General features: G+C 59.8%; 1 protein-coding gene across 2 annotated transcripts in view; it reads left to right on the top strand.

Moving 5' to 3' along the window:
* Positions 1-27,226, top strand: part of LRP1 (LDL receptor related protein 1) — a 79,257-nt gene that overhangs the window by 22,483 nt on the left and 29,548 nt on the right. For both annotated transcript variants that reach the window (XM_061131792.1, XM_061131798.1), the window contains exons 7-34: positions 2,002-2,164; positions 2,245-2,467; positions 3,473-3,662; positions 4,069-4,212; positions 5,381-5,617; positions 6,831-7,011; positions 7,857-8,079; positions 9,190-9,391; positions 9,734-9,859; positions 12,476-12,616; positions 12,709-12,834; positions 13,257-13,373; positions 13,853-13,933; positions 15,481-15,648; positions 18,830-19,012; positions 19,464-19,664; positions 20,682-20,927; positions 21,103-21,300; positions 22,880-23,084; positions 23,254-23,418; positions 23,911-24,155; positions 24,290-24,421; positions 24,719-24,946; positions 25,136-25,310; positions 25,403-25,497; positions 25,758-25,907; positions 26,024-26,164; positions 26,469-26,603. In XM_061131792.1, the coding sequence (XP_060987775.1) occupies positions 2,002-2,164; positions 2,245-2,467; positions 3,473-3,662; positions 4,069-4,212; positions 5,381-5,617; positions 6,831-7,011; positions 7,857-8,079; positions 9,190-9,391; positions 9,734-9,859; positions 12,476-12,616; positions 12,709-12,834; positions 13,257-13,373; positions 13,853-13,933; positions 15,481-15,648; positions 18,830-19,012; positions 19,464-19,664; positions 20,682-20,927; positions 21,103-21,300; positions 22,880-23,084; positions 23,254-23,418; positions 23,911-24,155; positions 24,290-24,421; positions 24,719-24,946; positions 25,136-25,310; positions 25,403-25,497; positions 25,758-25,907; positions 26,024-26,164; positions 26,469-26,603 (4,821 nt within the window). The remainder of the gene's footprint in view (positions 1-2,001; positions 2,165-2,244; positions 2,468-3,472; positions 3,663-4,068; positions 4,213-5,380; positions 5,618-6,830; positions 7,012-7,856; positions 8,080-9,189; positions 9,392-9,733; positions 9,860-12,475; positions 12,617-12,708; positions 12,835-13,256; positions 13,374-13,852; positions 13,934-15,480; positions 15,649-18,829; positions 19,013-19,463; positions 19,665-20,681; positions 20,928-21,102; positions 21,301-22,879; positions 23,085-23,253; positions 23,419-23,910; positions 24,156-24,289; positions 24,422-24,718; positions 24,947-25,135; positions 25,311-25,402; positions 25,498-25,757; positions 25,908-26,023; positions 26,165-26,468; positions 26,604-27,226) is intronic.

The following is a 27,226-nucleotide window of genomic DNA, read 5'->3' as shown; positions in this document are numbered from 1 at the left end:
TGTGTTGCCAGCTTTGAAGCTGGGCAGTGACTCAGGGAAGCCTCAGGAAGTTGGAGAGAAGAACACAGCTGCGCCAGCTGCTGCCGGGGAAACAGCTTCGAATGAGGAGGTCCGTCTACGTGCCAGCAGCCCCGAGGCCCCCACTGTGCCCACCAAGTAAAGGGCACACAGCCCTGTTTGCCTTTTAGCCTGTTTGCCTTTCAGCCACACGGCTGGCTGCCTGGGACTGTGGCCGTTCCCCCCGCACCCCGACTTGGGACCTTGGTTTCCTCTGGACGCAGTCCAGCAGCCTTCATTTTCCTCTGCTTTCTCCGGGAAAACAGTGCGGGGTCGTTTGCTCGCCTGACCCCTGCCCTGGCCTGGGACCCCGAGCCCCTTCCCTCCGCCCTTGTCAGGATGGGACAGTACTGGGGCGCAGAGGAGACAGTGGCTGGGTTTAGGGGCACCTGAGCACTCACGGGGTGACAGCTCATGCCTCTGACTTCTTCTTCCAGTCGTCTTGGGGTGGGGTGCAACAGGGGGGACCTGAAGAGGAAACGAGTTTGATGAGAGTCTCAAATTGGCTCTTTCCCTTCCTCCCTCAGCTCAAGTCCTGTGACCGTGAGTCAGTGTGAGGGCCTGGCCAAGTGCCTTGGGAGCCACGTTCCTGCTCCCTTGGCCCCCCCAGCCCCCACCCTCTGTTAAGAAACAGCCCCTGCATCCCTGTGAGGAAGGAGGAGGATTAGCAGAAAAGCCTCGTCATTATACCTGTAGCTGTGCAAGGATTGGAGGCCTTCCTGGGTTGATTGTGGCTAGCGGGGTTCAAGTAAAAAAAACGTTTCAGCCAAAGGCAGATGATCTAAAGATTCCTCTGCCTGTTGGGGAAACTGGTGGAAGTAGAATGCAAGGCAGGGGTCCAGGGAGTCACTGTCTTGGCGATGTCCTAGCTTGCTAGAGGCATCCCCTCTGATCGCAGTAGTTGGAGGGGCTGTGGATGGATGGGAGCCAGTGGGTCCTGAAGAGAAGGAGTCCCGCCACCCAGGAGGACAGCAGGGGTCCCATCCCCAGACTTCCTGCCTCCTAGACTCCCTGCTGTCCTGGCCCACCCCTGAGTCTGAGGTCCTTTTGACATAGCCTGAGTGTGGGCATCTAGCCTGCACCCTCCTCCCACACTCCCACCCTTCTGAAGCTCCCCCTCCTTATGAGTCATGCCTCAGTTTACCTTCGGGGTCCTTTGGTGGTTTCTTCCTCTGTGCTCTCTTCTCCAGCCCTGTATCTTATTTCCCACTCCTTCCACCCTCCCTAGGACAGAGGACATTGAGCAATAGGGAAGTAGAAGCGTTGGCCATGGGAGTGAGAACAGGAAGTCTGACCCATGTCACTGGTCCCAACCTTTTGCCACCGTGGACCTTCCCTTTTCCATCTCGTGGGCCCTATATTTGAACATTCTGTTCTCTCAGATTGGATTTACTGATGGATGCCTGGCTTTTCCATTTAGAAGTCAGGAAACACGTATAGCTTCCAGTTGGTGCTCCTGGCCAGCGTGAGATAAGTCGACTTACCATACAGAGTTGATAAAAAGCAGAGATGTGGGATGTTTTCCTAGCCTGAGTGCTCTTATTCCAAGAAAAAGCAAATTTTAAAAATTTTGGAGTGAGCTCGTGGGCCTGTCCTCACTGCCTTACGGAAGTGCGGGAAGACGGGCCTGTTCAACCAGGGGCTAGAGTTGGGAAACCCGCCAGCCAGCCAGCCAGTGACTTCCTGCTGCCCGTGTGTACCACCCTGAGCTCTGCCTGGGGAGCAGGGCTCTAAAGGAGTATACTCAGAGACTCGTCTTTGGAGAGACGCGGTTGGTGAAGGGTGGCCCACAACACCAGGCAAAACATGTCTCTGCCGGTAGCTCCTGTAGGATCGCGGCGGGGGGAGACAGCCGTGGCCTGGGTGGTGACGGAGGGCGCCCCAGAGCGGGTGGGCATGTCGGGGGAGGACGTCCCCCATAGCCTTTTCACTCCCGCTCTCCAGATGTGGAGCAGATGGCCATCGACTGGCTGACCGGCAACTTCTACTTTGTGGATGACATTGACGACAGGATCTTTGTCTGCAACCGGAACGGGGACACGTGTGTCACGCTCCTGGACCTGGAGCTGTACAACCCCAAGGGCATTGCGCTGGACCCCGCCATGGGGTGAGCGGGGCGGGCAGGGGCCCCAGGAGGAGGGAGGGCGCCCGGGTTCAGGCCCGCTGTAACGGGCCGTCTGCCTGCAGGAAGGTGTTCTTCACTGACTACGGGCAGATCCCCAAAGTGGAGCGCTGCGACATGGACGGGCAGAACCGCACCAAGCTGGTCGACAGCAAGATCGTGTTTCCTCACGGCATCACGCTGGACCTCGTCAGCCGCCTGGTCTACTGGGCTGACGCCTACCTGGATTACATTGAGGTCGTGGACTATGAGGGCAAGGGCCGGCAGACCATCATCCAGGGCATCCTGGTGAGGAGGAGGTCTCAGCCTTGGGAACCCTTCTCTAGGCCTCCCGGGACGGGGGACAGGATGGGAGGGCTTGGCACAAGCGCTGGGGGGAGAGAACAGGTCGTGACTTCCGCTGGGATGGCCACAGTCGTTTCAGAGAGCACCTTTTACTTCCCTTTTCCCATTTGACCCCTACAGCAATCCCTGGAGAATGATCTGGCAAGGTGTCTCAGTTCCCCTTTAGCAGCTGAAGAATGTCAGGATTCACAGGGGTTAAGCGATTTGCTTGAGGTTACACTACTGGGAAATAGCATTTGAGCCTGGTCTAGAAGCCCTTCCAGCCCAAAGATGGCATCTCTCTTATGGGGTAATTAGGGTGACCATCCATTCCAATTTGCCCAAGACTGTCCCAGTGTTGACTCTTGAAGTCCCCCGGAGTCAGTCTTGGACAAACAGGACAGAAGGTCACCTTAGATACATAAGGCAAGTAGTGGGGGCTGTTATCAGGCTTGCTTGGGGCCAGTCTGTCCTCTCAACCCTCCCAAAAACTGGGAGCTAGAGGCGGGCTGAGAATGTTCTCTGTGGACAGAGGGTAGGACCCAACTCCAGGTCAGTGCAAAGTCACTCCATCAGCGGATATGTGCCTGCTTCTGAGAGGGAGGGGTCTGGTTCCTCCCTCAAGGGGTTTGAGTCGAGGGGATAGAGTAAATCTGCAGATCACCAGACAGTAGATTACAGCCAGAAATGGAGTGTGGAAGCAGAGACCGTCATCTCTGGTTAGAAGATTCCAGAAGCCCTTCAAAGAGATGCCCTGTGAAGGATGAGTGAGATTTGACAAGCAAATCTCAAGAAAGGATAGTCCAGAGAAGATAGTCCAGGAGTAAAGCACAGAGTTGGATAATGGGGGGATGAGTTAGGAATGCGAGTCACGGAGTCTGGCTGCAAAGCTGACGGGCTCTCCAGCGGTGGAGGTAGGAGTCTCTTCTCCGCTCGCGTTGACGGTTCCTGCCTGCCTGCCTGTTGCAGATCGAACACCTCTACGGCCTGACCGTGTTTGAGAATTATCTCTACGCCACCAACTCAGACAACGCCAACGCCCAGCAGAAGACGAGCGTGATCCGCGTGAACCGCTTCAACAGCACCGACTACCAGGTGGTCACCCGTGTGGACAAGGGCGGTGCCCTCCACATCTACCACCAGCGCCGTCAGCCCCGAGGTGAGCGGGGCTCCGCAGCCGCTTCAGGCACCCTCCGGCGGGACCCCTGATTCTCTCGCGTCATCCGCCCCTCAGCCTCCGGATCCCACCCCGGGGGCCCCTTGCGCTCATTCTGCTCAGGATGGCCATTGCCCCTCCCAGTTCATGGGCCAGTCGCAAGTAGAGGCACCTGTCTGTGGGCGGCAGCGTGGCTCTGTCCGCTGACCACCCAAGTCCCCACCCGAGTCTGAAGGCGGGGTGGTGTCGGGGTAGAGGAATCCCAATCCTGCGGCCGCCGAGTCCCTGCAGGGGACAGCAGGCCCAAAGATGGCAGCAGGAGGGAGTGTGGTCAGACTTGGGGGAAAGCCTTCCCAGGGCCTGGCTTGGGGCCTTCGAGGGGTCCTGACCGGCTCTCCCCCTGCCCCAGTGAGGAGCCACGCCTGTGAGAACGATCAATACGGGAAGCCGGGCGGCTGCTCCGACATCTGCCTGCTGGCCAACAGCCACAAGGCACGGACCTGCCGCTGCCGCTCCGGCTTCAGCCTGGGCAGCGACGGGAAGTCGTGCAAGAGTAAGTGCTGCGGAAGGGCCTGGGTGCCTGCGGGGATGAGACACGAGGGGTCTGCCTCCCATAGCCCAGCTCCTTCCCTCTAAGATGCAGAGAGATGGAGGGACTTAACCAAAGGTTAGTGCTAGTGAGGGGCAGGCCGGGACTTGGACTCCCGTCTGAGAACAGGGCTTCTCGCACTGTCCCACTCAGGCTCCAACTCAGAACACTGTCAGCTGGCCCATTTCAGCCCTTCATTTGTTCATCAGGTATCTAGTGAGCACGCCCTGTGTCTGGCGCTGTCCTGGCAGCGAGGGTTCAGCAGTGAACAAGACAGATGCTGGCTCTGGCCTCGTGGAGCTTATAGTCTGGCAGGGGAGGCGGGCAAACACAAAAGTGACTTCGGGTGGTAGTAGGTGTCAGGAAGAAAATAGAGCAGAACGTAGCGTTCATGATCACAGCCAAGGCTCCCGTTGAGTCGGCCTAAGGGAAGGCGTCTCTGTGGAACTGAAATTAGAGTCAAGCTCTCTGTGAAGTGAGGAAGTGGCTCAAGTGAGTCACGTACCTGGAGGAAGAGCGTTTGTGGCCGAGGGAATCTGCAGTGCCAGGGTTCAGAGGCCAGCGTAAAAGCTCGGAGTGCTGGGGAGCAACGTGGAGGCGATGGGCGATGGGCTGGGGGAGCCACGTGAATGAGGGAGATGAGGACCGAGGCGGGATTGTTCTAACTGGGATGGGGAGCTCTGGGTGGCTTTATAAATTTGACTCACTTTTGTGAAAACGATTGTGCTGGCCGCTGGGTGCAGGATGGTCAGCAGGGAAGTGGCGGGAGGCTATTTCTGCGGCGTAGGCAAGAAGTGATGCGGCTTAGGCTGGGATGGCAGCAAGGGAAGTGGTCAAAAGGGATCAGATTCCAACCTCTTTGGGCCACTGATTTCACTACTGAACAGTGGACACTTACTGAAAACAGGCTGCTTGCTACTTTTGCTCCGTTTCCCACCCTGGAGTCCACAGGAAACCACCCCCCAGGGCACTGTTCGCTGGGCCTTTCAGGCCCTGTGTCTGTCCGTGGGATTCAGATCCCCGTGCTTCCCCCACCCGCTCACTGCAGGCGGAGCGTCGGCTGGGTGGTGGTCGTGGGCATGTGTGCACGCGCGCGTGTCTGACTGTGCACCTCTCCTTGTGCCCGCCCCAGAGCCAGAACACGAGCTGTTCCTTGTGTATGGCAAGGGCCGGCCTGGCATCATCCGGGGCATGGACATGGGGGCCAAGGTCCCCGACGAGCACATGATCCCCATTGAGAACCTCATGAACCCCCGGGCCCTGGACTTCCACGCTGAGACTGGCTTCATCTACTTTGCCGACACCACCAGCTACCTCATTGGCCGCCAGAAGATCGATGGCACGGAGCGGGAGACCATCCTGAAGGACGGTAAGGGCCCCAGGGCGGGAGGTGGACAGTCGGGACTCCCGGGAGGTGGCATCCACCTGGGGAAGCAGGAAGCCACGTGGGGCCTGGGCATCTGTCTCCCCATGCCCTCCCTCCCAGCGTGGAGAGTCCCCTGATGAATGGCTGACTGGGCTGGTTGGCATGGAGATGAGGGGATAGACAGACTGACCCCTGGGTGACCCCCTTCTTGGCTGAGCCGAAAAGAGGCAGGAGGATGGATGGGTAAGGCAGCGTCCTTGCCAGCCTTTGGGAAAACTCAGGGTCTTTCTGCCGTTGGCTCCGAGCCCTGGAGCTCCTTGCAGCGCACAGCCAGGGAGGCTGCCTGAGGCTCCGAATCGGAGCAAGCACATGCGTACACACACAGGGTCCATGCAGCTGGACTTCACGGCCGCCGGAGCTGCAGGCTTACGTGCCCTGAGAAAATCGAGTTTGTGAATGGAATCCAGTTTTCCCTCTGAGCTGCCCCAGCGGGTCAACAGTGCATTGTCTTCTAATACCCGTCTGCGTGGAGGCTCTGAGCCCCCGAGCGCTGACCATCCCTCCCGGTGTTCTGAACTCCCAAACCTGCCCTCCTGACCAATCCGTCTGACTGACGCTGGTTACCACCCCTGGTCCTGCTCCCCAGAACCTCAGCGGTCAGCAATCATAAGACTCTGGGGAAACCACAAGTAATTCCTCATCAGGGAGCACCCCATCAGGAAAAGATTGGGGTTCCCTCTCCCAGGGAACTGCTCTTTAAGCTGGAGATGAAGCATGGGGCTAAGTGAGACATCACTCCCTAACTTGCTTATTTTCTGAGCTCAGGTTTTTAGGCCTGGCATGTAGTGTTGCTCTCGGACCCAGAGTCACGTGTCTGTTGTCCCAGTTCTGCACCCACCTCAGGCCCTGACGCGCTTTCCCGAGTGAGCCCGTGTGCGCCGCAGAGGTTTCCTTGCTGCCTGTGCAGTCTTGAGAGACTGCCTCAACACAGATGTCGCAGCACAAGTGACCTCCCACCCTCTCCCTCCACCCTCCCGTCTCCTTCCTCCGCCTTCCTAGCCCAGCCCAGCCTCACCACCGTCTAGGGCCAGGAGGCTCCCTGCGCTCCGCAGTAGCCAAGGGCTCCACAGTGCAGGTATCCGAAGGACCAGAGGCAGTTTTGAGCCTCCTCTGAGACTGAGACTCCCCCTCTGCCCCGCCCCCCGCCCCATCGCAGGCATCCACAATGTGGAAGGCGTGGCTGTGGACTGGATGGGGGATAATTTGTATTGGACGGATGATGGGCCCAAGAAGACCATCAGCGTGGCCAGGCTGGAGAAGGCTGCTCAGACCCGCAAGACCTTAATCGAGGGCAAAATGACACACCCCAGGGCCATTGTGGTGGATCCGCTCAATGGGTGAGTCCTCCCCAGGCCTTGGGGCGAGGACGGGGAGAGCCAGGGACTCAGAGCCCGAGTCCCGTGGTCCTCAGGACGGGGGGCTAAGACGGAGAGTGGACGGGGAGGGCAGCGCAAGTTTGACTGAAAGAGGAAGAGGTGCCCTTATCTCCAGGGCGGTGGGAGCGATGCAGGGAAATGATCTGGTCCTGCCGCTCCCGGCAGAGCCCTCCGCTGGCTCCCTGACCTCGTCAGCCCTGAGGTCCCACAAGCTCTGCCTGCAGCTCGTTTGACCCCCGCACCGCACTTCCTGCGTCTGGAAGTTCTGTTCCCACTGCCTGCTGTCTGTTCCTCAAACCAGCATCCAGCCCTTCCTCCCTCGGGGCATTTTGCCCTTGGAGTTCCTCAGCCTGGGGCTCCCAAGTGTTTATACATGGGGCTGCTCCTCAGCATTCCCATCAGCTCACAGGCTACTTCCTGGGAGAGGCCTTCCTCACCGGCTGCACTCCGTCCCCAGGCCGTCCCCCTTCCTGGAGTCCCTCTTGACCTCTGTCGCCCTCCAGTGTGTGTGACCCTCCCGGCTGACTTCTTTCTTGTCCGCGTCCTGGGTGGGACATGGGCTCCAAGAGAGAGGGGCCTTGGCAGCCTTGGTCTCACCTCCAGAGTCAGAGCTGTGCCCAACTCAGTAGGCACTCAGCGCCTACCTGCTGAATGGAGGAATGAGTGAGTGATGGATGAAATGTGTGGGCCGGGGAGCAGGAGGGCCCTGTGAGGGGCTCTGGGAGGGCCTGCCTGGCTTAGGGTCACAGAGGCGGATGCTGATGGCAGGGGTGGCCCATGTGATGCTGACCAGTAACTGCCCACAGGTGGATGTACTGGACTGACTGGGAGGAGGACCCCAAGGACAGTCGGCGAGGGCGGCTAGAGAGGGCCTGGATGGACGGCTCACACCGAGACATCTTCGTCACCTCCAAGACAGTACTTTGGCCCAATGGGCTGAGCCTGGACATCCCAGCTGGGCGCCTGTACTGGGTGGATGCCTTCTACGACCGCATCGAAACCATCCTGCTCAATGGCACAGACCGGAAGGTGGGCGGGCCTGCAGCTGTGGGCGGCCGTTCGTGTGCGTGTGTGTGTGACCGAGGCTGGGCGTCTGAATGTGCGGGCATCCGTGTGCGTCCAGGCCCGAGCGCTGCACGTGTGTCCGCCTGGAAGCTTGTGGGTGTGTCCTGCGGTGCGCCCGTTATCCTGCGTCTTGGGTTGTTTAAGGATTGCTTTTTCAGAGTCTCTCTGTGACTTGCACGTGGCCTGCGGGCCTGACCGCCTGAGCCTACACATCGTGTGTGCCTCAGCCTGCTTGTGCATGTACACGCAGCACACGCTGGTGTGTGCCTACACTGCCTGCCTGGGAACGGGTGCCAGACACCTAGAGATGGTGTGTTCGTGTGCGCGTTCAATGGGGTGGTGCGTGCCTCATTCGTGAGTTCCGTGCACGCCTAGGCCTGTGGCCCAAGCTCTCATAGTATTTAAGGCTGTCTGCAGTGTGGTCCTGACCATCGCCATGGTCGTCTTTCTCCCTGCTTCCCACGTGCCAGCAGTGGGACAGCGTCATTAGACAGCTCGTGAGCCCGGCACACGTCAAGGCGCTGCCCTCTGCGCTGTCCCTCGTGCAGACCTTGCAGCCTCTGCCCAGCCCCCCCTCACCTGGCGCGCCTCTCGGGGGCCCCCTCTGCTGGGGTGCTGTCTCCAGACCCTCTGCCACCCTGGTGACCCTGAGTGCCTTCCCTGAGACAGTGGCGGCTCCAGCGCAGGGACCGTGCCTTCCCCGTTTCTGAGTGCTGCCTTAGATTCTGGCAAACGTGCGGCGGGTGAAGAAGTGAACGGATGGATTCTGGCTGTCAGCTCACTGCTGTGTGTTTGCGTGTGTGTGCGCGCATGCACGTATGTTGGAGGGGTATCAATGAATGTGAATCAGCAAAGGAGAGGCGTGTGCGCCAGCCCTCGCTGCGGCCGCTGGGTTCAGGGCTGGGCACTTCGCTGTGTGCCCAGCTCCCATCCTCGGGGGCTTCTGGGCTAATGCGGGAGATACACTGACGTCCAGGCTGTGGACATGAGTGTACACAGCCGTGAACCCCCAAGCCTCCCTGAGGCACCCCCACGTGTCTCTCAGCTGCTGGGTAACCCACTCTCCACTCCCAGATTGTGTACGAGGGTCCTGAGCTGAACCACGCCTTTGGCCTCTGTCACCACGGCAACTACCTCTTCTGGACTGAGTACCGGAGCGGCAGCGTCTACCGCCTGGAGCGGGGCACGGGAGGCGCGGCCCCCGTCGTGACCCTTCTGCGCAGCGAGCGGCCCCCCATCTTTGAGATCCGCATGTATGATGCCCAGCAGCAGCAAGGTACGCCTGGACCAGGACTGGGACCGGGGTGGGACCTGGGTGGTGGGCGAGGCTCCTGTGGGTGAGGTGAAGGCACTCCCAGGGAGCCTAGGCTCTGACTTTTGAGGCTCTTGAGAAGAGAGGCCCCCACCCTAATTTGACCTTCCATGTTCCCCTTCGCCCCTCCTGCCCCATGCCTGCATCTCCGCATCGTCCACCCCTCCGCATTCCCTCTTTCTGTCTCCTGTTAACGCGCCTCCTCCCCGGCCTTTCATCTGCCTGCTCTGGCCTTCCTGGCTCTGCCACCACCCACCCTGCCCTCCGGCTCCTCCCTCCTTGCGCCCGCGGCCCCCCCCTTCACAGTGGGCACCAACAAATGCCGGGTGAACAACGGCGGCTGCAGCAGCCTGTGCCTGGCCACCCCCGGGAGCCGTCAGTGTGCCTGCGCTGAGGACCAGGTGTTGGACGCAGACGGTGTCACGTGTCTGGGTACGCGGGGCCCAGCTGGGGTGGGAGGTGGGGGAGCAGACCCCAGCAGGAGGCCACAGTGTCCGGATGGGGATCGGAGATGAAGGAGGCAAAGAGGGCCCTGGGGGACGCAACAGAAGTTGAGGGATGGGCTTTGCTGGTGGTCCAGTGGTTAAGACTCTGTGATTCCCGTACAAGGGGCCTGGGTTCCATCCCTGGTTGGGGAACTAAGAGCCCGTACACTGCGTGGTGCAGCCAAAAAAAAAAAGGTTGAAGGATGGAATGAGTGAAGGCTCTGGGCACTAGAGGGTTTTACGGTGACCAGGGTCTGGGGCTTTGGGGAGGGCATGAAGATTAAGGAAACTGAGTGGCGAGCAGGACAGCTCTGGAAAGGGAAAAGCATTCTTAACTTCTTTTACATTTATTTCTCCATTATTAAAGTAATACAATAGCTCAAAATATTGGAAATTAGAGGAGAGGGAGAAAAAAGCCCAGTCTCACCAACAGATCACCACTGTGCTGTTAGTTAGCATTGTGGTAAGTGAACACCATCCTTTTCCCCTTAGGTGGGTTTTCACATGGCTGGAAATTGTAGTGTATATAAATGTTTTCTGCCCCTGTTGGCTCATATATGCCACAGATTTTCTGTGTTACTATTGCATGCTTTTAAATAGCCCCATTTTTAGATAAAAGTGGGTCATGTTCATTGTAAAAACAAGCAAACGCTATAGAAAAATACAAAGAAGTGCAGATCACCCCAAATTCCAGCACCCACAGTTTACACTGTATCGTTCGGGGAGCACGCTCCGGACTTCTCTCTGTGTTTGCTTTTTTACTTGAACGGAATCGTGCTGCACCCGCTGTTCTGGTTCCTCCTCTTGTCACTTGACAGGGTGTCATGAGCACATCAGCAGAACTTCTAACGGCCAAAATGCATTTCACCCCGTAAACGTCCCATAATTTACTCAGCCATTTCTCTACTGTGGGATGTTTAGGTTGTTTCCAGCTTTTTGTTATAATCACGGCTAGCATTTACTGAACACGAACTATGTCCTAGGTATGGTTCTAAGCACTCCCCGTGCAATAACTGACTTACTCTTTAAAATATTTTTCTTAAAAAATTTTAAAAAATATATTCTTGTAAGGAAGATTTTTTTCTTTAGTGTTTATTTATTTGGCTGCGTCGGGCTTTAGTTGCGGACGTGGAATCTTAGTTGCATCTTGCGAGAGGTTTTGTTGCAGTGCGGAGACTCTAGTAGCAGCACGCGGGCTCAGCAGTGGCAGTGAGCGGACTCCAGAGCGTGCGGGCTTCGGTAGTTGTGGCATCAGGCTTTCTCTAGCTGTGGCGATGGGCTTCATGGTGTGGGGGCTGAGTTACTCAATAGCATGTGAAATCCTAATTCCCTGACCAGGGGTCGAACCTGCATCCCCTGCGTTGCAATGCAGATTCTTAGCCAGTGGACCACCAGGGAAGCCCCAGGAAGGTGTTTTTAGTATCCCAATTTATGGATGAAGAAGTTGAGGCCCCAAGTGAGAGCAGGGGTTGGTTTGAACCCGGGAAGTCTGGCCCGGAGTCTGGTTATTAATCACTTGCTCTGCTATTTCTTATACCTTCATGCCTTCCCAGATTCAGGACGGTTTTCTTAGGACACAATCCTAAGAAAGGAAAATGGGTCAGTGGGCCATAATGTACAGCTAAGAGTGAGTGACTGAGGCCAGGTGCAGGGCAAGAGCATTGGTGGAAAGGAGCTTCAGAGCTGAGAGGCCTCTGCAATCAAAGAGTGTCCATATGGACGTTGAAAGCACCAAGAATTAAAGGGAGCGATTTCGGAGAAAGTGACTATGAACCAGGAGCTAAAAACTCTAAGGATGCTGGGGCCCGCGGTGGTAGGAGCTTATATGGTTTTATAACATGAAAGTCAACACTGATTTTTGAGAGAGGAGAGAGGGAGAATGGTCTGGAAGCAGAGGTGAGGAACAAGGGGGTCACATACAGTCTCCAGACCCAGTGGTCCATGGAACCCACAGGATTAGAGAGGGTAAGAGATGGGTCAGAAAGGCGTGAGCAGAGCTGTGGGATCCAGGGCCAGAGACTGACATGGGCGTTCCTGGGCTTCCAGAGCCCAGCCTGTGAAAACAGACAGCGGACACAGTGACTTCACTGCTGACAGCTGAAGGCAGGGGGCGGTGCGAGGCGTGAGTGCTGGGGACGGGAGCTGGCGGTTCTGTTTTCACTCCTGCCTGTAGAATTGACACATTTATGAAGGAAAAAGTCCAGGGACCAGGTCAGGGCCTGGTGGGGGTCCCTGAGATGCCTTCCAAGTTCATGGAGATGGCAGGGAAGGGGCAAAGGTGGTCTGCTCAGTGGGAACAGAAGGCCAGGGGTTCTAGATTCTCTTGGAAGCTGACTTACTCTGCGACCACGTGGCAGAGCTGGAAGCAGCTGAGCAGGCATCACCCTGTGGCCTGACAAAGAGTTGCAGCTTCCATCCGGATCACATGTTCATGAAAAACCATGCCCTGGGGGAGATTACTGTGTATATTATTTTAAAATCACGAAACAAGCGGAGGACGGGGGCTCAGCGCCTGTCCGGACCTGCGTCTGACGTTCCCCCTCACGTCCGGTGCTGCCCGCAGCGAACCCGTCCTACGTGCCCCCACCGCAGTGCCAGCCTGGCGAGTTCGCCTGCTCCAACAGCCGCTGCATCCAGGAGCGCTGGAAGTGCGACGGGGACAACGACTGCCTGGACGGCAGCGACGAGGCCCCCGCCCTCTGCCGTGAGTGCCCGCCGCGCCCGGGACCGCGAGCCTCGGGCTGCAGCCGGAGAGCCGGGTCCCCTCCCGCTGACCCCTGACCCGTCCCTCCCCAGACCAGCACACCTGCCCCTCGGACCGGTTCAAGTGTGAGAACAACCGCTGCATCCCCAACCGCTGGCTCTGTGACGGGGACAACGACTGCGGGAACAGTGAAGACGAGTCCAATGCTACTTGCTCAGGTGTGGGAGGGGGGTGACCAGAGCGGCCGCCCGCTGTCACTGGGGCAGGGCAGACGGGGGAGCCAGGCTGGGGGAGACAGAGGGGCCTCAGGAAGAGAAGGGAGCAGGGGGCACCCAGGGCAGAGGGGAGGGAGGACAGGGTTGGCTGGGAGGCCCCCCTTGCAAGGAGACAGCACAGCTCCAGGTTGGGGATGACAGGCAAGGCGGGTGGATCTTCTCCTTGGAGGACACCAGCGACCCCTCAAGAGATGGGATCAAGTGTCCACTGTGAGACCACACGGGTGATTTTGAATGACGTCTCTAAGAGAAATGGCTTTGAGATCTTCAGGAAGACTTCCAGAGAGGCAGAGAATAATAGGAAAGAGAATGAAATAGAAAGTGAGGCCTGGACTCTGAGCACTCACACCCACGCCTGTCCCCAGCTCGCACCTGCCCACCCAACCAGTTCTCCTGTGCCAGCGGCCGCTGCATCCCCATCTCCTGGACATGCGACCTGGACGATGACTGTGGGGACCGCTCCGATGAGTCCGCCTCGTGTGGTGAGCGAGACGGCAGGACAGCCGGGCTGGCACAGGGAGGGAGGGTCCGCCAGAACGGGCCCTGGGGCGGAGGTGCTGGAGAGACCCCGCAGCGTAGTACCAGGGTGGCATTGAGCAAGTCACTTAATCTCCATAGACCCCTGTGAGTTTCATCTGCAAGTGAAAGTCATTCAGTCGTGTCCGACTCTTGCGACCACATGGACCGTAGCCCACCGGGCTCCTCTGTCCATGGGATTTTCCAGGCAAGAATACTGGAGTGGGTTGCCATTCCCTTCTCCAAGGGATCTTCTTGACCCAGGGATCCAGCCGGGGTCTCCTATATTGCAGGTGGATTATTTGCCATCTGAGCTTGGCCTTCCCTCCTGCACCTGGCTGGACAGGGGACTGTGGGTTATGGTGGGGGACCCTGCACCCACCTGCTCGTGCTGTGATGCTGAAAATCTTAAGGACCCTACTCAGCTAGTCTTTCCCTCTGACAGCCTATCCCACCTGCTTCCCCCTGACTCAGTTTACCTGCAACAACGGCAGATGCATCAACATCAACTGGAGATGCGACAATGGTAAGAGCTTGTTCCCTTCACCTGCCCTGGTTCCTGGGAAAGCCAGAAGCCGTAGCCAGGTCCCGGGTGGGAGGTGGAGGGGTTTTAGAATCAAGCCAGGGCCTCCCTCCGGGTCACTGATGCCCCCCCCGGGTTGTCTGGAAGAAATAAGGATGAGCTAGAAGCACTGTGGGGGCGGCCAGGATGGCCAGGGGGAGACCCCACCCACTGCCCGTCCGCGCTGTTCCTCGCCGGGCAGAGCGGCCCATCCCCGGGCAGAGGTGCAGGGGCCAGGGAGAGATGAGCGAGGAGGGCCCACGCCCATCTCCCGTCTCCCTGCAAACCCCATCTCCCGGGGTCCTCGGCGCCCCCTCCAGGCTCCGGCTCCAGACTCGGGAGCTCACCTGGCGGTCAGCCCGGGACCAGGTGATGTCAGCCCTGGGGGCCGCCGGCCTGCTGTGTGTGTGCTGTCTCCGGGGTCTGGTCCCGTCTGTGTGGTGTCGTGACGTGTCGCGGCGGGGGCTCGAGCCCTAGCTCACGTGTGTGAGGACGGACTGGGTCAGCGCCACGTTGCCCCTCATCTTTGCCGTGTCTCGTATGCCAATGGCTGCCCTGGCGGTTTCTGTGTTTCAGAGAAGGATTGTGGGGACGGCTCTGATGAAAAGACCTGTCCTGAGCCTGCCGGTCAGTGCATAGAAGCACATGCACCATCACCCTAGCGCCCCAGCTGGCCTTGGGCCGCCTCCCAGGACCCCCACGCAGCTCCCTTCCCCAGAGCAGTGAGAGAGGAGACCACAGAGGGAGAAAGAAAACAGTGCAGGGGAAAGCAGAGAGGGCAGAAGGAGCCTGTCCCAGGAGAGGAGATGACAGAGAGGCGGGGACAGAAACACCAGGACGTGGCGGGAGGAGAGCGTCCGAGACGCAGAGGCAGCTGGGAGAGAGGCAGGAGCACAGTCCAAGGGGACAGCCAGACCCACCTTCTCCAGTGTCCTGAAGATGTGGAGAGAAGGCTGGTGGCCCTGCCCACCAGGCCTAGAAGGCAGGACACTGGCTCAGTCCCCCTCACACGCCTTCCCAGCTGCAGGCAGCGCCCCTCACCCAGACTTCCGGCCAGTGATGCTCACACTCAGGGACTCGGGGCGAGGCCTCGCGGACCCTGTCCCCCCCCAGCAGAGCCCTCACCTATACTCCGCCCACCTCTGTCCGTCCCTAACCTGAGAAATCCCTTTCCTTTCCCCCAGGCAAGCAGACCCCTGTTCCCACCCACTGCCTAAAGGGGAAAGGAATGCGTCCTGCCCCCACCCCCAGTCTCGCAGACTGCGGGAAGGGCCCTCCGGGCGCTCGCCCCACCTCCCCCTGCCCCCCCGCCGCGTGGGCCATGGTGCATGCTGCAGTCTATGCAGTTTCTGTGTCTTTTCTGTTTTTTATTTTCTTGGTGGGGAGGCTGGGGTGGGTTGAGGTTGGGAATGGGGAGGGAGGGAGTGGGGACCCCACGCTGGGGTCGCAGAGACAGTCACGTGCTGACCCCCTCCTCGCCTCTTCCCTTCTTGCCGCCCCCCCCACCCCAGACAATGACTGTGGGGACAACAGCGACGAGGCGGGCTGCAGCCACTCCTGCTCCAGCACCCAGTTCAAGTGCAACAGCGGGCGCTGCATCCCTGAGCACTGGACCTGCGACGGCGACAACGACTGCGGGGACTACAGCGACGAGACGCACGCCAACTGCACCAACCAGGGTGGGCGCACAGGGACCGGGGGGGGGGGGGGGGGGCGGGCCATCCCCTCTCCATCCCCCCTCCCCACCGCGTGCCCCCCCCCCTCGGGCACCAGAGATAACCCTGAAGCAGCTCTTATCCTTCCGGAGTTTGCAGTCGTGTGGGAGAGGAAAGCGGTGGACAAATCAGTGTCACACACTGTTAAGATCTCAGGCTTTGCAGCCAGGTGGCCTTGGGTTTGAGCTCCAGCTCAGCGACTTACTATCTGGGTGGCCTTGAGCAAGTTACTTCATGTCTGTGGGCCCCTGTGAGTTTCATCTGCAAAGTGGGGATAATAATAGCACAGGGCACGATCGCGTTGACGTGGGGGTTCCGTGAGATCGTGCACGGAACGCACACAGCCTGTGTTCGGTCGCTGGTAGTGTGAGAAAGGGATGCCCACGGGGGTAGGGGAGGATGAGCACAGCGGGCACCGAAGGAGGGAGGAGTCAGCTCTGTGGGGTCCCCGGTGCCCAGGCCTCCAGGACCTGAGGGGACTGGGGTTAATGGAAGGCACAGACCTTCTCAAGGGATGTTGGTTGTTCAGCCCTGGCCCATTGTTGCCATGGAAGAATGCAGCCCCCAGATTGCCCTGGCTTCAGGAGGGCAGGTTTTGTGTGAAATCTACCCATTTAAAAAATGCATATATATTTGTTTATGGCTGCAGTGGGTCTTCGTTGCTGTGCTCAGGCTTTCTCCAGTTGCGGAGAGCAGGGCTCCTCTCCAGCTGCGGTGCGCGGGCTTCTCGTCGCAGTGGCTGCTTCGTGGAGGCAGGCTCCGTAGTGTGGCACACAGGTTTAGTTGCCCTGCGGCATGTGAGATCTTCCTAGACCAGGGTTCAAACCGATGTCCTCTGAATTGGCAGGAGGATTCTTATCCACTGTGCCAGCAGGGAAACCTGAAATTACCCATTTTAGCACACTGGTATGTTAGTTTCCTAAGGCTGCTATAACCAAGTGCCACAAACTAAGTGACTTAAACAACAGAAATCGAATGTCTCACAGTCTGGAGGCTGGAAATCCAAGACCAGAATGTCAGCAGAGCTGGTTCCTTCCGAGGGTCAGGAGAGGATCTATTCCAGGCCTCTCTCCTAGCTTCAGTCTCTGCCTTCATCTTGACCTGGCAAACCCGATGAATGCGTGTCGGTCTCTGTGTCAGATTTCCTCTTTATATAAGTACGCAGTCACAGTGGATCAGGGCCTGTCCTAATGGCCTCATCTTAAGTTAATCATCTGCAAAGAAAGACCTGTTTCCAAATAAGGTCCTATTCACAGGTGCTATGAGTTAAGATTCCAGCATCTTTTTAGGGAACACAAGTCAACCCATAACAACTGGCAGTTTGTTTGAAAAGTTTTAAAAATATGGCAGACCAAAGTCTCTCCAGGCTTCACCTGGCCCCTGCCCTAGCACCCTGCGACCTCCCTGGGTCGAGTTAAGGCGCACACAGTGGGGACAGCACTGGGCCCTGAGTGAGCGCTCTGGGTCCTGCACTCAGAGGGAGGATGGGGAGGGTCGCCCGAGGCCCGGGACATACTGACTGTGTCTCAGGATGTCTGAGAAGGGTTGCTGAGTGGGACTCTGAGCCCCTGTAGGCCGTCGGTGTGGCAAGGTGGGGAAGCCCTTTGCCCCTCACGAGCTGGGCAGACTTGGGCGGGTCGCTTCCCCCGAGACTCGGCGTCTTCCTTTGTGTCCTGCTCTGTGAAGTGAGAGGAGATGTGTAGGGGCCTGGCCCCTGGGAGCCGGGCTGTCCTGTCACAATTGTTACCTGTGGCCATGAGCCGGAATGGTCAGGGACCGTTTCAGAGGAGGTGGGGTTTGAACTGGGCCCCAGTGAGGGTTTAGGCTATGGACAAGAGGCGGGGGGGGGGGTCTTCAAATGGGGATGGTGGGAATAGCCTGGAGAACCAAGCAATACAACTTAGAAGGTGAAACAGCGCTCCTGAAGGGGTCCTCGGGGCTGTGGTGCGGGGGCTTAGACTGCAGGGGCCAGCAGGCGATGAGGCAGCACCCAGAGCGGGCAGATCACAACGGCAGGCCAGGCACTGGGGGCCTTGGAAGGGTCTCAGAGCTGGAAGGTGTTGAGATGTAGAAAATACTTTCAGAAGACAATGCTGGAAGGACATTAGGTTGGGAAGAGGCTCGGGGGCCCTGAGGGAGGAAGATCAGCTGGGAGGCTGGTGCCGAAGTCCAGGGAGGAGACGAGCACGTGGACCGTGTTCGTGGCGGAGCGTGAGTGCGAGGCGAGGCTTTGCACGGTCACCCGTGCCTCCCATTGCTCCCTCTGCTCCTTCCCCAGCCTCCCGAGTCACAGGACAGCCGGCAGGTCACATCCTCCACACCAGATCACTCCCCAGCCCTGCCCTCGAGCCTGCCCTGGCTTCCCGTACGCTTCACATCCATGCTGAGCCCTGCTTCATGGCCTGCAGGGGTCCCGCAGCCCCTCTGACCTGCATTCCTGCCACTCATCTCCTCCATCACCTGCTCCGGCTGCGCAGCTTTAAATACACCCCGGGCCTTTTCCGAGTATGCCCCGCGTGGTCCTGTCTCAGGGGCTTCTGCTGGCTGTTCCCCCTCCTGGGATGCACGGTTCATCTTACGGCTCCCGTCATTCAGGCCTCTGCTCAAACATCTCCTGCTCGGGGCCCTTCCTGACTCTATCTCAAGTAGCATCCCATGCTCCCTAGCCTTGACCCGGCTTAGTCTGCACAGCCTTCCTTGATCACCACCTGTAGCTCCATTCTGGATTTCTATGTCGTGTCTTCACCGTTTCTCTTCCCTGCTAGAACTTCAGCTCCACAGGGGTGAGGACACTGTCTTATTCATGCTGGCACCTGGGACAGTGGCTGGCACACACTAGGTGCTCAGTAAGTGTTTGTGAAGTGAGCAAGTGCTAGGCTAACGTGGGGAGCATTTGAGCTTTGACCTAGCGGATTGCTTATCCAGCCGAGCTCATGTGTGTGAAACAGGGAAGTGAAGCAAGAGGATTCCTAAGCCCTGGAAGGTGTCATGGCCCTGACTCAGCACTTGCAGGGAGAGTCAGTGGGACTCAGAGATCTCTCCAGCCTGCCTCAGCTCACAGCCCCGGGCCGGGTATGGCAGGAGGGGTTTGGAAAAGCAGCGATGGGAATGGCTGATCCGGGGCCCTCCACCTGTGCCCCCGCAGCCACGAGGCCTCCTGGCGGCTGCCACAATGACGAGTTCCAGTGCCGGCTGGACGGTCTGTGCATCCCCCTGCGGTGGCGCTGCGACGGGGACACTGACTGCATGGACTCCAGCGACGAGAAGAGCTGTGAGGGGGTGACCCACGTCTGTGATCCCAACGTCAAGTTTGGCTGCAAAGACTCTGGTAAAAAGAAGGGCTGAAGAGAAACTGCACAGACAGGAGATGATGCTGAGAGCAGGGCAGGGGGGGCTCCGTGAGGCAAAACGCACAGAAAAAAGCTTCTGCCAGACGCATGGGGGACGTGTGAAGGGGCCAGAGCCTGCAGTAAGGACCCTGGGGAGCCAGAACCCTCACCAGTGTTGAGTGTCAGCACTTCCTGCAGATCCCTGCCTCTCTGTTGCCCATGTGAACTTGACAGAAAAAGCCTCAAGGTTCCTAGTGGACCCCAAAGCATTGCAGTTAGGATCAAGGTTCCTAGGGGACCCCAAAGCATTACAGTTATGATCAAGGTTCCTAGGGGACCCCAAAGCATTACAGTTGTGACCTGATTAAAGAAGTCCCCTGGGCCGGGGACCAAGGGCACGCGGAGCCCTGCTGTCCAGGCCTGGCCCCTGATGCTACACCCCTTCCCCAGCCCGATGCATCAGCAAAGCCTGGGTGTGTGACGGTGACAGCGACTGTGAGGATAACTCGGACGAAGAGAACTGCGAGTCCCTGGCCTGCAGGCCGCCCTCGCACCCCTGCGCCAACAACACCTCGGTCTGCCTGCCGCCCGACAAGCTGTGTGACGGCAGCGACGACTGTGGGGATGGCTCGGACGAGGGGGAGCTCTGTGGTGAGTCCGGGGCCCGGGAAAGACACATGGGCAGGCGAGCTAGATAAGGAGGCTGAGCCAGGCCAGGAGCTCTGCCGGCAGGCGGGGGGGTGTGTCTCAGACTAGAAAGGGCAGATCTGGCTGCTGGGCGAGCAGTCCTCAGAGCTGCTACTAAAACACCCACGTGCAAGAGGCTGTGCTCAGCGTCCCCACTGTTACAGCATTTAGTCCACAAGCAGCCCTGTGAGACACATGCGGTTCTCACCCCCATCTCACCCATGAGAAAACTGAGGCTCAGAGAGGTTGAGTAGCTGGCCCAAAGTCACACAGCCCGAGAAGTGCGGTGGAGACAGGACAATGCAGCTCCCCCTGCAGGCCCAGCCCCCCTCTCCGTCACCCGGCTTTCAGGATGAAGGCACCAGGGTTGATGCTTGATGTGGTCAGGAGGGCAGGCGCCCCGTCCTGCCGAGTGAGTGAGAAGGTTGGGGGAGGAGGCTGTGCATTCAAGATCAAAAGGACGAGGGGTTAGGCAGGGCCGCCTGGTGTGACTCCGGGATGAGGAGCAGAGCTCCTTATCTCCTCTGAGCCCAGCTGGCCCAGCGTCGGGTTCCTTGGAGGAGAGGAGTGGGAGATAAGGACCGGCCCTGAGAACCGCTGACAGGTCATCAGTCAGGGCAGACAGGTCCTGGGGTGTGTCTGAGGACCCGGAGCAGGACATTCCTTACTGCACCCCACCCCCAAATCACACCCAAATCAGGAGAGAGAGAGGAAAGCCCCCCCACACCCCCACCCCAGAGAGAGGCAAAAGGCTGGGGCCCCCACCGTGGCTCAAGAAGAGGCTGGGAAGTAGAGGTTAGAGAGAAAGACCCGACCATGATGGAGGGGTGCTCCAGGAGAGAGGAGATGACCACCCACGGAGTGGGTGCGGGGATCCGAGCCCTGGTCCCAAGGGTGCCTGGGAAGCAGGGGGACAGAGGAACGGAAAGGACCTGCCTCCTGGATCCTGACCCTGATCTGTCCCCTGCCCCCACCCCCCAGACCAGTGCTCTCTGAACAACGGGGGTTGCAGCCACAACTGCTCCGTGGCACCTGGCGAAGGCATCGTGTGCTCATGCCCTCTGGGCATGGAGCTGGGGCCTGACAACCACACCTGCCAGATCCAGAGCTACTGCGCCAAGCATCTCAAGTGCAGCCAGAAATGCGACCAGAACAAGTTCAGCGTGAAGTGCTCCTGCTACGAGGGCTGGGTGCTGGAGCCTGACGGCGAGAGCTGCCGCAGCCTGGGTGAGAGGCGGTCGGGCCGAGGCGGGGATCCGGGCCGGGGGCGGGGCGGCGACTGAACTGCAGGGGGAGGCTGAGGTTTCCCTCCCGGCCCAGTGCAGGGGCCCACGGAGACCCTGTCTGCGCCTGGACAGGGTGGCTCGGGGGCAAGAAGTGACCCCATCACACCCGTCCCCAGACCCCTTCAAGCCGTTCATCATCTTCTCCAACCGCCACGAGATCCGGCGCATCGACCTCCACAAAGGGGACTACAGCGTGCTGGTGCCCGGCCTGCGCAACACCATCGCCCTGGACTTCCACCTCAGCCAGAGCGCCCTCTACTGGACCGACGTGGTGGAGGACAAGATCTACCGCGGCAAGCTGCTGGACAACGGAGGTGACCCCCGCCTGCCCGAGACCCATGCCGCAGTGCACCCCAGACCTGGCCCTTGGGCTCTCAGATCCGCGGGCCCGATGCAGGCTGCCTGGAGCAGAGGCCCTGAGTTTCCCCTATCCCCCACACTCTTGTTAATTGGGTTAGATTTTGCTGTGGGTCTCAGTGCCTGACGCCCGGTAATTATCGTCAGCAGAGCTGCCAGCCTGATAATTAACAAAATGATCAGCCTTTCTTTGGAATGGCCAGAATTGCAGCCTTGCAAGAAAAAAAGCCATTGAGGGGTGGGGTACCTGAACCCTGCCTTCTGTCCCGAGGCGGCCTGACCCATCACAGGCTTGCTTCTTTAGTAACACTCGTTCCCGAGCCCCTGCCACACACTCCAGCCCAGGGGAAACAGCAGGGAGCCAAACAAGATAGACTGTCTGCCCTCATGGAGCCTACACGCCAGTGGGAACATCAAAGATAAACACGGGCGATGAGCATCACAGAGGGTGACCCAGGGGGCAGTACTGTGGATAAGGACAAAGGGGGCAGGGTGGGGAGAGAACGGGGGTGGCCCCTGAGAAGCTGCCATCTGAGCAGAGACTTGAAAGAAGTGCATTTACTAGAGGAGCTGGTGTTGTCGTAGAGAAAAATGTGACGTGTTAGTTCTCAGTCATGTCCGACTCTGTGTGACCCAATAGACTGTAGCCCGCCAGGCTCCTCTCTCCATGGGATTCTCCAGGCAAGAATACTGGAGTGGGTTTCCATGCCCTTCTCCAGGGGATCTTCCCAGATCTCTTGCATTGCAGGCAAATTCTTTACTGTCTGAGCCACCAGACAGGTCCATAGAGAAAACCTGGAACCATCTCAAATGTCCATCAACTAGGAGATGGTTAAATAGACTGTCAAATGTTCACATTATGTAACAGTTTCTAAATTATTGTGTGTATATATATTGGGCTTCCCTGGTGCAGAATCTGGCTGCAGTGCAGGAGACCCAGGTTCAATCCCTGGGTTGGGGAGATCCCTGGAGGAGGGCATGGAAACCCACTCCAGAGTTCTTGCCTGGAGAATCCCATGGACAGACGAGCCTGGTGGGCTACAGTCCATAGGATCGAAAAGAGTTGGACACGACTGAAGTGACTTAGCATTCAGCACAGTATATGTGTGTGTGTATATATATATACATATATATATAACCAAAGAAAGACCTCCAGGACCATCTGTGGAGTGACTTCTAGAAAGTTCTGTCTGCTTCATATTGAGTCTAGGTCTGTTCCCCCAAAGCCCCCACCCTCTGCTCTGACCTCCTCCCAGGAGTTGGCCCTTCAGAGAGTCACAGGCAGAAGATAGTTGCCACTTCCCCTTCTCCAGGGTTCTAGAAGCCAGGCTTCTGCTTGACCTCCTGGGGCAGGGGGCCTGGGTGAGGAGAGGGGGGTTCTGGGAAGCTCTGTTGAATCCAGGGCTCACCAGAGGTGTTCACAGGTGTTCACAGAGGTGTCAAGGTTGGGGTGGGCCATCCAGAATTCCTAGCATGTATCATCAGCTCACCCCCCCACCCCAGGTGAGTCTGACCTCCTGTGGCCTCTCTTCTCAGCCCTCACCAGTTTCGAGGTGGTGATTCAGTACGGCCTGGCCACACCTGAGGGCCTGGCTGTAGACTGGATTGCGGGCAACATCTACTGGGTGGAGAGTAACCTGGACCAGATTGAGGTGGCCAAGCTGGACGGGACCCTCCGAACCACGCTGCTGGCCGGCGACATCGAGCACCCCAGGGCGATTGCCCTGGATCCCCGAGATGGGTGAGGGCCCTGCCCAGACCTGTTCTGGCCCCTTGACTCCCCTGCAGGGGCCAGGCACACCCATCTCCCCAGGGCTCCTCGCCTCCTCCGCCCTTCACCAAGGATCCTCCCGCAGCCCCTCGCCCTGGCCTCGACCTTGGCCCTCCTGACCCCCTCCCCACGCCCCCAGGATCTTGTTTTGGACGGACTGGGATGCCAGCCTGCCCCGCATCGAGGCAGCCTCCATGAGTGGGGCCGGGCGCCGCACCATCCACCGGGAGACAGGCTCGGGGGGCTGGCCCAACGGGCTTACCGTGGACTACCTGGAGAAGCGCATCCTGTGGATTGACGCCAGGTCAGCCCCGGGCCCTCCCGGGAGCCCCGCCCCCGGGGACAGGGCGGGGCGAGAAGGCCCGGACGCAGCTGAGCCGGAGCGGAGCATGTGGACCAGGGCCCAGGGAGAGGACTGAGCGCGGGAGAGGCTGGGCTGGGAAGGAGGCGCGGATGGAGGAGGGCAGAGCCAGGGCCGCCGCCCGCGCGGGGCTGGGACCAACACCGGGCTTGCTCATGCGTCTGTGAGCGCTGCTCGACGGGGCGGGACTTTTTTTAGCTGATGTCCCTGAAGGGGGGTATCTTTTTCTGGACTTCACCCCGGCCCGGTGTGATGGGGAGAGTGAAGGGGCAAGGGGACTGGGGTCGGGGCTGGGGTCCCAGCCCTTGAGCCGTGCGTTCTTGCTCCACGGGGCACCCCGAGGGACGGGGACGGGGATGGGGGGCCCCAGGGCCGCGTGCCCCGAGGTCTCGGGTCCCCACCGGCTCCTCACTCTGCCCCGCACCACACTCTCAGGTCAGACGCCATTTACTCTGCCCGTTACGACGGCTCCGGTCACATGGAGGTGCTTCGGGGCCACGAGTTCCTGTCGCACCCGTTTGCAGTGACGCTGTACGGAGGCGAGGTGTACTGGACGGACTGGCGGACCAACACGCTGGCCAAGGCCAACAAGTGGACGGGCCACAACGTCACCGTGGTCCAGAGGACCAACACGCAGCCCTTTGACCTGCAAGTGTACCACCCCTCCCGGCAGCCCATGGGTAAGGGCCGGGCAGGCCGCGCAGAGCCGGGGGCGGTCTGCGGCGGCAGCGACCCTGGGCCAGGAAGTGGGCGTGGGCCAGGGGAGCAAGGCCGGAAGGGTCACTCAATGGTCTTGATTTCCCCTCCCCGCCAGCTCCCAACCCCTGTGAGGCCAACGGGGGCCGGGGCCCCTGCTCCCACCTGTGTCTCATCGATTATAACCGAACCGTTTCCTGCGCCTGCCCGCACCTCATGAAGCTCCACAAGGACAATACCACCTGCTATGGTAAGGCACCCCCCCCAGAGCCAGGGGGATACCACGGCTGACGGGAGGAGGGCCAGGCTACCCCAGCTCCAGGTTCTGAGCAAAGGTAGGCGGTCTCAGCTGGAAGGGGCCTGATGGGAGAGGCTCCAGAGACAGCCGCTATCAGAAAAGATTGCCGCCCCGACTGGAGGGTGATGCCCAGCAGGGCCTCCCTGATCGCCAAGGGCCAGCAGCAGATAGAAGGACCCGGGAGAGTCTGGGTGGGTGGAAGGCGTGGAGGCAGGGGGCTGCCCTCAGTGACCTGCCCTGTGCCCGCAGAGTTTAAGAAGTTCCTGCTGTACGCACGTCAGATGGAGATCCGGGGTGTGGATCTGGACGCCCCCTACTACAACTACATCATCTCCTTCACGGTGCCCGACATCGACAACGTCACGGTGCTGGACTATGACGCCCGCGAGCAGCGCGTTTACTGGTCAGATGTGCGGACCCAGGCCATCAAGCGGGCCTTCATCAACGGCACCGGCGTGGAGACAGTCGTCTCTGCAGGTTCTGTCCAGGCCTCACCCCCTGGCTCCCTGGGTCCTGTTGTCCTTTCCCCGAATCCTTTCCCCCAGAGTGTTCCCATCCCCATGTCGTGATCCCTGTTCCCCCAGAAACCAGGCTGGCCCCCTCCCCCTCGAGCCCCCGACCTGTGTCCCGCAAACACCCGACCACAGCTCCCCACTGTGTCCCCAGACTTGCCAAATGCCCACGGGCTGGCTGTCGACTGGGTGTCCCGAAACCTGTTCTGGACGAGCTACGACACCAACAAGAAGCAGATCAACGTGGCCCGGCTGGACGGCTCCTTCAAGAACGCGGTGGTGCAGGGCCTGGAGCAGCCCCACGGCCTGGTCGTCCACCCTCTGCGTGGGTATGTCCTGCAGGGCCCCAGGTCGAGGGGCACGGGGTGTGGGGCAGGGGAAGAGGAGGACTCTGACTGGCCCCCTGTCCTGGCGCCCCTAGGAAGCTCTACTGGACGGACGGCGACAACATCAGCATGGCCAACATGGACGGCAGCAACCGCACCCTGCTCTTCAGTGGCCAGAGGGGCCCTGTGGGTACGAGCCCGTCCTGCGGCCCTGCAGCCCTCCCCGCTAACTCCTCCAGCCGGAGATGCTCTCAGGCTTCCTCCCTATCGCTCCTCCGTCTGCCCGAGCTCCCAGCTGAGTGCTTGTTCTCACCACCCTCCCCCTCAACTACACACATACTCTGAGCCCATCCCCAGAGGTGAGATGGACCCCAGCCACTCTCTCAGGCTCCTGGCCCCCAGCCCTGGTGGGTGCTGGGCTCTCTGGCCCTGACACCCCTCTTCTTCCAGGCCTGGCGATCGACTTCCCTGAGAGCAAACTCTACTGGATCAGCTCCAAGAACCACACCATCAACCGCTGCAACCTGGATGGGAGCGGGCTGGAGGTCATCGATGCCATGCGGAACCAGCTGGGCAAGGCCACCGCCCTGGCAATCATGGGTGAGGGCCGCTGGCCTGGGAGCCAAGGGCTGGAGCAGAGCAGGCGGGGCCAGGGGGACAGGGCGGGCCTGGGGTGGGGCCTCCCCCGGGGGTCTCATCCCCTCCTGCCTCCCCAGGGGACAAGCTGTGGTGGGCAGATCAGGTGTCAGAGAAGATGGGCACGTGCAACAAGGCTGACGGCTCGGGGTCCGTGGTCCTGCGGAACAGCACCACCCTGGTGATGCACATGAAGGTCTACGATGAGAGCATCCAGCTGGGTGAGGCAGGGCCAGGGCCGGGCCAGTGGGCTGGGGTCAGAGGCCGGGGCTGTGCCAGGAGGAGCCCTGGGCAAGCGAGGGGAATGAAAACGGGTTCGGCTCTGCTCACCACCCATGGGGCCCCTCTTTCACAAGGGCCAGGGGCCCTGCAGGACTGGAGCCCTGAGCTCTGGGTAGGGGTGGTGACCCCCACCAGGTCTGGGGTCAAGGGGTGACCATCCTGTCCCAAGGCATGCTCCACCCTGAGGCCGAGGTCCCGAGGAGAACCAGTAACCCTTTCTCTGTGCCTCCCACTCGCCCCCAGACCACGAGGGCACCAATCCCTGCAGCGTCAACAACGGCGATTGCTCGCAGCTCTGCCTGCCCACGTCCGAGACGACCCGGGCCTGTATGTGCACGGCCGGCTACAGCCTCCGGAGCGGCCAGCAGGCCTGTGAGGGTCAGTGCCCCCTCTGCTCCCTGCCCCTCGACCCCGGTCCTCAGCCCCTGTCAGCCACCTTCCTCTTCTCAGCGCGGGGACAGGATGAGTTCATCGCGTAGTCATCTGGGTTAGGTGCTGAGTCAGCGTCCACTGTGCTGGTCGCCGTGGGGGAGGCGGGGACAGAAGTCCCTGTCTCTGTGCTCAGCAGGCTTGACCAGAGGCGGGGGAGGGGGGGCATGAAGCGGCTCTGACTTCAGTAGGATTTTGGAGAAACAGACGTCGGAGGGGACGCCAGGGTCACTTCGTGCAGGACGTGTGCTGGGCACAGAGGATTTGAGTGTGTGGTTTGAAGGAGAAGGGACAACATGCCAGGCGAGGGGTCCAGAGCAGTAGGATGGTGGGTGCAAGGCCCTGAGGGGCCAGCCTGAGTGGCAAGCAGGGTGTGGGGTGCATGGGTGAGGCTGTGGGGCAGGCGGGGTTCTGCAGGTTCTCAGCCAGGAGCACCTGGAAAGTGGTGTTTGGGGCAGATTAACCTGGCGGCAGAGAGCCGGCTGAGCGGTGGAGGGAGAGACCAAGGCAGTTAGACCAGTCAGGAATCTGTTAGCCTGGGCTGGGGCTCAGCAGCGGGGTTGAAGAGAAGG

The sequence above is a fragment of the Dama dama genome, chromosome 3 (genome assembly GCF_033118175.1).
Source record: "Dama dama isolate Ldn47 chromosome 3, ASM3311817v1, whole genome shotgun sequence".
NCBI classification, from domain to species: Eukaryota; Metazoa; Chordata; class Mammalia; order Artiodactyla; family Cervidae; genus Dama; species Dama dama.
This window is presented reverse-complemented; position numbering and strand designations above follow the sequence as displayed.